The sequence below is a fragment of the Echinops telfairi genome, unplaced genomic scaffold (assembly GCF_000313985.2).
Source record: "Echinops telfairi isolate 266 unplaced genomic scaffold, ASM31398v2 ScPeMD7_3;HRSCAF=10, whole genome shotgun sequence".
In the NCBI taxonomy this organism is placed as follows: Eukaryota; Metazoa; Chordata; class Mammalia; order Afrosoricida; family Tenrecidae; genus Echinops; species Echinops telfairi.
In genome coordinates, this window is record NW_022103899.1 from 45,143,371 (window position 1) to 45,151,341 (window position 7,971).

General features: G+C 53.0%; 1 protein-coding gene across 1 annotated transcript in view; it reads left to right on the forward strand.

The window, feature by feature from the left end:
• TTLL4 (tubulin tyrosine ligase like 4) overlaps positions 1–5,313 on the forward strand; it is a 34,773-nt gene extending 29,460 nt beyond the window's left edge. Inside the window, exons 12-18 of the mRNA XM_045296920.1 lie at positions 73–365; positions 1,729–1,866; positions 2,819–2,921; positions 3,447–3,657; positions 3,798–3,868; positions 4,192–4,277; positions 4,766–5,313. Of these exons, the coding sequence (XP_045152855.1) occupies positions 73–365; positions 1,729–1,866; positions 2,819–2,921; positions 3,447–3,657; positions 3,798–3,868; positions 4,192–4,277; positions 4,766–5,024 (1,161 nt within the window). The 3' untranslated portion in view covers positions 5,025–5,313. The remainder of the gene's footprint in view (positions 1–72; positions 366–1,728; positions 1,867–2,818; positions 2,922–3,446; positions 3,658–3,797; positions 3,869–4,191; positions 4,278–4,765) is intronic.
• Positions 5,314–7,971: the final 2,658 nt, after the last annotated feature.

Consider the following 7,971-nt stretch of genomic DNA (forward strand, 5'->3'; position numbering starts at 1 on the left):
CGGTTTCTGACAACACTATAGAAAGGAGTAGAGGGAGCTAGTTCCTGCTCTTCTCCCGAGCTTTATCCCCAGAACCTGGTCCGGATCACAGAGGCATCTCCTGAGAGTGGGTCTTCCTGGAAGGTTTTCTGTCTTTGCTGTCTCTGGGCCCTCTCCGTTCATCGCCGTCTCTGGCCTCTGCCCTCTGGGAGGAGGAGCAGGACTGAGTGCCTCCTTCCCGCCCTGACCAGCTCGGAGCCCTATGTGACCAGCCTGCTCAAGATGTACGTGCGGCGGCCTTACAACTGCCACGAGCTCTTTGGTTTTGACATCATGCTGGATGAGAAACTCAAGCCCTGGGTCCTGGAAGTCAACATTTCCCCCAGGTAGGCCGGGTTCTCGGGGCTCTGAGAGAGGTACCCATACTGTATCCTTGCTGACTTTGTTTGGTAGGATTTGTGTTCTCTCTCAACAGCTGTTTGCACATTCATGCTGAATCATCTCCCCCACCCCACCCCACCCCCGTCAAGGTGCTTTGAGGGTGGACAGAGGTTGTTAAAAGTTGTTCTTTGAAGCTGAAAGCACAGGGAATCCCAGATAGATCAACTCCTCAGGACCAGTGATGAAAGTAGCGATACCAGGAGGGGAAGGGAAAGGGGGGGTGGAAAGGGGAGAACCAATCACAATAATCTACATATAACCCCCTCCCAGGGGGACGGGCAACAGAGTAGTGGGTGAAGGGATGCATGGGTCAGTGTAAGACATGAAAAAAGCAATAATAATTTATAAATTATCAAGGGTTCATGGGGTAGGCAGGGTGGAGGAGGGACCGAAAAAAAAAAAAAAAAAGAACTGATAGCAAAGGTTCAAGTAGAAAGAAAATGTTTTGAAACGGATGACAGCATATGTGCAAATGTGCTTGACACAATGGATGTATGGATTGTGATAAGAGCTGTATGAGCCCCCAGTAAAATGATAGAAACAAACAAACAAACAAACAAAAGGTTCTCCTTTGAAACCTGGTCCCCAAACACTTGATTTTCCTTCGAAATGATGGGCAGACGTGTCCGGAGTGAGGCTATTCACTCTCTTTGGAGCAAGAAGCCCCCTACCACAGGGCTCATGAATGTGGGGATTTGAGTCTTTTCAGGCTCGTGCTGTGCAGGACATCTGCCCGGGATCCACTGTAGAATGCTGCTTTTACCACTGTTTGTTTTATTTCTGAAAATAAGTTACGGTAGCTTTTTCGTAAAAATATGCTATTGATGTTAACACATAATGGGTTTATTATTATTATTTATTTACTTTATTATTAACATAGGTTTTATTAACTAGATGTACTTAACATAGTTTTTTAAATTAGATCTTTTTATTGGGGGCTCTTACAGCTCTTATTAACAATCCGTACATCCATTGTATCAAGCATTTTTGTACATAGGTTGCCATCATTTTCTAAACATTTACTTGAGCCCTTAGTATCAGCTCCTCTTTTTCCCCTCCCTCCCACCCTCGTGGCCCGTTGATAATATGGTAAATTATTATTATTTTCATAGTATTACTTGTTTTTAAGAGAACACGATTCGGAGTCTTCAAGAGCACGAGGGGAAGGCAAAAACAAAGACCTGTGATCCAGATGGGGGAGACCATCTGGATTTGCTGACAAGGGTTCGCTGACATACACAACTGTGGAAAGGACATGGGTGCTTAGGGCAAACGGGACTCTGACCATTCTGCCTTCCTTCCCCAAAGCCTCCACTCTAACTCTCCCCTGGACGTCAGCATCAAGGGCCAGATGATCCGGGACCTGCTGAACCTGGCGGGCTTTGTGCTGCCCAGCATGGAGGACATCCTATGCAGTCCCAGCAGCCCCAGCAACTCCAGCACCAGGTCAGCTCCCCTGTTGCTGGCCACGAGAGCAACACCCCCATCATCTTGAAACTCTTTACCTGCACACTGAGGCCCCAGCCCCCTGTCCCTCTTTTCCTCATTCGGTTCCCTGTCCTCCCAATGCACCTGATCACTCAAAGACCCTCATGGTTGGAAGCATCTTGAAAGTCCAGTCATTCAATTTCTGCTACTTGGGATTCTCCCCTGCCCATGGGGTCCCCTCTTTCTGCAATGCCCCTCCACCAGAGCTGCCCGGCATCATCTCACACATCTCTCAAAGCCTTGCTCAAGGCAGCATCTATGTCTTCTGTGTGTGAGGAAAGACTTAGGTTATCCTCAAAGCAACCCTACGAGGTTGACATTAGGGTTGGCAGTTTTACAGACAAGGAGATGGAAAATCACCGGGCTGAAAACGACACCCTCCACTTTCATTAAGCTACAAAGTGGCCTGCAGTTCCTGATTTGCCTGGTCACAAGCTCGCTCGTTTCCCTTACTGCCTGGCGTCTTCTGTTCAGCCCTGCACTGTGGGTATCTGTTGACAGAATTCCTGGACACCAGAGCTGCTTCTCAGGCATCTTTCTGCCTCAGACGTGCTGGTAGCCACGTGGGCGATGCAAATGAGGGACCAAGAGGTTAGGTAACCTGCCCCAGGCTATACAGCCAGTAGGATTCAACAGGATGCCGAAGACCAGAGGGCATGGCACTTTCCTTTAGTCCGGGCTCCTCTTGTTGGTCATTGACATGTAGCGGAGAGAGGATGTTCTTCGTGGAGCTTGGGCTTTGATTCTGGGCGACATGAGTAGAGGGCGTTCTGGTTGATTGACACTGAAAACGAACAGCTCCCTGTACTTTCTTTTCGTCTCTTCCAAGGGGAGCCTTACTGGACTGGACTTCTCCTTTGGGAAGTAATGATGCTAACTTTACCCTTTGCTCCCCATGCCCGGTTCCCAGCCTTCCCAGCACCCCTAAGGACAAATCCCGAATGGCTCCCGAACACCTCACTGCACAGAAGATGAAGAAAGCCTATTATCTGACCCAGAAGATTCCTGATCAGGTAGGGGACTGGCCAGCCTTACCCCACAGAGCCAGCAGGAAGTTTGTTCCCTGCACACGAGGCCACCGGCGGCCTCCTCTCCAGGGCCAGGGGTTCCCAGCCAGCTCTGCAGTCCCTGGGAGTGCTGAGATCTATGACCTGAGTCACTTTTCCAGGAACCACTGCCTTTACAAAATGCCTTCCTGGCCCTGTCTTTGGTGCCGGGGCTATAGCCTTCTCCCCTTTGTGCTTTGTCCCCAAGAGGTCCAGGGGGACCCTAGAAGTGGCGAGTCAGTTCAGTCCAGAGGAAAGAAGGGCAGAACCCAAGCTGGTGTCAGACCTGAGGCACCAGTGCCTGATCTTGCCCCCCTCCAATAAACCAGCCAGCCTCTGTGTCCCAGTAGCCTTCCGCCCCCTACACCTACCCCAAGCATCTTCTTTCCCCGGCTCAGCCCAGCAGGTAGAGGCTCAGGGGCGGCTTGCCTGGGGGCGGTGAGGGGGCCTGAGCTCACACAGACCCTTTCCTCCCTGTCCTGGGGGCCACAGGACTTTTATGCCTCCGTGCTGGACATCCTGACTCCGGACGACGTGAAGGTGCTGGTGGAGATGGAGGACGAGTATTCTCGCCGCGGTCAATTTGAACGGGTTTTCCCTTCGCGGATCTCCACTCGCTATCTCCGCTTTTTCGAGCAGCCACGATACTTCAACATTCTCACCACCCAGTGGGAGCAGAAGTACCATAGCAACAAGCTCAAAGGTGATGTGCCTTCCCTGACTCAGGAGACCATGTTTAGAAAGAGGTTAGATCCCAGTAGACCAAGAATTGGGCCTCTCCAGCGAGAAGATAGGGCCAGTTAATTCGCCCTCTTAAGTCCGACACCTGTGCTCTTGTCCCAGGTGTAGATCTCCTTCGGAACTGGTGCTACAAAGGGCTCCACACAGGCGTCATCCTTGATTCTGCTCCCGTGGTGAGTGATGCCGGCTCTGCCCAGGCCTCTGCTTTGCACCAGGAGCTGGGGGTGGGGTAGACCCCCCCAACTTCTTCCCTGGGCTCTGCATTGGAGTCTTGGGCCCCTTGTCTGTTACGGGAAAACTCATCTTCAGGGTTCCCTGGTACTTTGAAGATGAACAAGTGCCTGCAGGCCTTAACTTCTTGTCTGCCCCAGGAGAGAAGCCAGGCCTTCCCCAGAGGGCTCGTGCCTTAGAGGCTGGGGGTGGGAAGCGCCCCGTGATCACTCAGGCAGAGCTGGAAAGGGAGTCCTAGACACTCAGACCTGACCTCTGCTTGTAGTGGTCTCTCCCGCCGGGACTTCTGATGACCCCAAAGGGTGACACGATACCTAATGCCTTCTGCAAATCAGAGATTGACGACCTGGGGTGAGTGCCACCTGGGCCAGGGGCGAATGTGGGCTGTGAGATTTGGGAGTTCTCTTCCTGTCTGCCCAGATTATGATTGGGAGCTCAGCACTGGGGGTGGGGTTTAGTGAGCATACCAGTTTTCCCAGCCACTGAGTCCTCCCTCTGCCTGGTGACTCGCAGGAGGGCCCGTGAGGTTGAGCCACAGTCCCAGATCCATCTGCTGACGTGACCACTTTCAGCCACACCCACTAGCTGGGATGAGGAGACGGACCCTTCGCTCTCTACACGTAGCTCACTCTTGCATTTAAGCTTTCCACTCTTGCATTTAAGCTTTCCATCCTTCAGGGGAATAAAATGCCGCTTATGGCTGTGGTCGTGGCCATAGAGTGATGGCCGAAAGCACCACAATGCTGAGTCTGCTCCAGGCTCTCACGGGGCCGGGTCACAAGTTAGGGTCTCAGCTACACAGTGTCTGGGCCGTTTCTCTCCCTGCTTGTTCCCTTCAGGAAGCACAGCTCCTCTGAGGGAAACCTGCCGCACTCTGAAGATGGAGCCAGCCCCAAGGCCAAGAAGACGCCAGCTAGCCTTTCTCCTTTCCCCAGGAAGCCCAGTTTCTCCAAGGACAGCGAGGACACCAGCAAAGAGGCCAGCCTCTCCATCCAGATGTTACCTCTGATCAAGTGCTCCGGGCAGACTTCGAGACTTTCTATCTCCCCCATCTCCCAGTCGACCAGTGACTCCATCTTTGCTGCTGTGAGCCCCTGACTGGCCTCCGCTCTCTAGTCCACCCCTAGGAGCACCAGTGTTAGCTACCTCACAGGAAGGACCCTGCTGGCCCGCCGCTCTGAACCCCCATCCCACCACCTTGCCCTCCAGAGAGTATTTTTGAAATGGTTCAATTGGCAGAGATGGTTGTATCTGTAGGGCTGGAGGGATTGTGGGGGGTGGAGAGAGGTGCAGAAGGACCACCTTCTATCACTTGCCTGGTGCCTCATATCTCAACAGAGAAACCCACGGTGACCACACAGCCTCATAAAACAGGCTTTGCTTTCTACCTTCAGAGAGCCGGGTGGTTTATTTCAGGCCTTGGTGAAGTGATTGAGTTGTAGCTCACAAGTAGAAAACGAACTGAACAAACTTAGGCCAAAGCCTCTTGTTCGATAATCGAGGAGGTTCCTCTGCAGGCTCTTAGCTTCTCAGGTTCCCACTTGCGTCCCCTCACCCCCTTCTGTCCTTAGGATTCACTTTCCGAAACCTCAGACTTCCCCAGAGGAAGCCACTTCCTGTCCTCCGGATGCCTGTCCTAGTCAGGGCCTCCACGCTTCCATTGCTCCTTCTTCATGTGGCCGCTCGCCACTGCCTGTTCCGCCTGCTGCGCTTGTCTGGTGCATGGCACCTCTTCATCTCGCCCCCCTCCCCTTTTAAATGCATTGAGATGAGAGGTTCTGTGGAGGGGGCTTGTGATTTTCATGGCTACCCCCCAGGGTCCGAGTGTCCCAGATGCTGTTGATCTATGTCTGTAGAGCAAAGGATCAGATTTCCAGTGGAGGGGCTGGGTAGAAGGAGCTGTGATGTCCCCAGCACGCAGCGGAAGGTGCATGCTGTGACCGCCTGTCTTCATTGCCTCGATTCCTGGGGTCTAGACCACAGATTGCCGGGGCAAGCCGAGTCCAGGGACTTGGCTGGTGGGTTTCCGTAGTGACTGTTGTAGAATGTTTTACCACTCAGGCCTCTCGCTAAATTCTTGTGCCCTGAACTGAAGCTACCTCCTTCCTCTCGGCCCAGTCCCCAGTGAGCAGACAGTGTTGGCTGACGTGTCCATAGGGAGAAGAAGCTGGAACGGGGAATCCCAGAAGCACTGGCGCAGTGGCCACTGTTGACTGCCCGTGCTAAGCTCCCGTGCTGTTGAGCAGCATGGCGTACAGGAAGTCAGCGGCCCGTGTCTCTGACATGGAAGCGTCCTCCTTTGCACAGCAGGAGGAGGCTCAGCTGCTTGCTCTCCCCCGGGCTCTGGATGCCCTGCTGGCTTCTGAGGCTTGGAAAGAGGAAGGCTGCCTTGCTCTGAGGCTCCTGGAGCTTGTCCGGTGGAGCCTTGGGCAGAAGACTGTCTGGATTTGAGGGTGCAAAGTCAACGGTGATGCGGCCACCCGAGGGCCATGTTGACAGTTGTGAAGAAAGCTGCCCGGCTGCTCAGTGAGAACATCGGGCCAGGCCTGTAGCAGTCTCTACTGAGGGAGTTGGACTCCCTTGTGTCCTTCCTGGGTGCAGTACTCTAGTGCAGGGGCAGAGCCAGCCTTGTGACACGATTGGTCAGCAGCCTTTCCAAGCATGCTCAGCAACTCCGCAGCGGCACCAGAGGGAGGTGTGGTGGCTGGCCACGCTGTGGAGGGGTGGGGGGCGGGATCTCTCCTCAGTAGCCACCTCCCTTCTGAGAGGCCCCGTACAGCCCATTTCCGCCCTGTGACTCAAGAGGGGACCGCATTGCAGCTTGCTAGGGATTGCTTGTGCCATGTGGGGGCTCATGAAATTAGATGTGTTCTTAGTGTAAAACATGCTTCCACATAGGTTCTTTCCCATTATCATCCCTTTTGGAGGGTGGGGGGGTCTGATGGGTGTGGGGTGGGGTCTTGCTGGGTGGGAGAAAGGCCTGGGGGGGCGCTATATCACAGTTCCCATCCGCCCAGGTGCAAAAATGAAATCTTGGCTATTGAACATTCAGCATACATACTGAGCTTTGAAAACCCACACTGTGTAAAGTATTCGGCTCAATAAGGAATTTGGGAGAAGTAATGTATTTTTTTTAAAGTTTGGAAGTGTAGTAGATTAAATGTTAGAATGTGTCAGTTCTCTTCCTAGTTTGGTAATTTACCCAGCCCCCGTGTGGTGAACGGAACACACCTAAGACTGAGAACGTGGAGCGTAACAAGCTCGGGTGGTGGTAGTAGTGGTAACCGCCCCCACTCACTGCCAGTCCTCTCGGGACCTAGGACCTGAGGATGGATGCTACTGGACCAGGGGCATTAGGTTAGGAAAGAACCTGGACCTCCTCTGCCCACCTTGAGGCCAAATCCCAGTTTGCTGCTGCTTAATAGTCACATGACCATGGGCATGGCGTCCTTTTAGAAGCTTGGATTTTGTATAAAGCCATTAGGATGCTAGTGTGTCAGAATTGTAAACAAAAACAATATAAGAGCCCATGGGCCAAAGAAGGCACTTCCTATGTGGGCGTCCCTTTCTCTGCTGCCTAGGTGTGCGGTGGCTGGACCACGGCCCTCCTAAGGGAAATGTGGCCACATGCTTAGCAGCTTCGTTGTGGCTGCAAGACCATGGTGTAGAGGCGGCAGAGGTGCTCATGGGTCCCTCCTTGGCAGCCAACTCCTATTCCTCAGCCTGCCTTGTGTGGGGAGAGGCAGGCAAGGACTTTAAAACCCTTCATCCTTTCCCACAAGGGAAATAAATGGAGCTACTAGGATCATTCTAGAAGCAACAGTAGTCAGAAGAGTGCCCAGATAGCCCCTCACCCCCAACACACACATGCGTAGGAACGCTGCCATTCCGCTTCATCCCCCTGACACGTTTTCTTTCTCGGAGGTGCAGTGCTTTGGTTAAGAACTGCACAGCCAGACTCCTGGGAAAGCAGTCATTCAGTCTTTACACACCAGGCACTTTGGTCACAAAACAGAGAGGAAGAGGACAGTGGATGTCAGGGGCC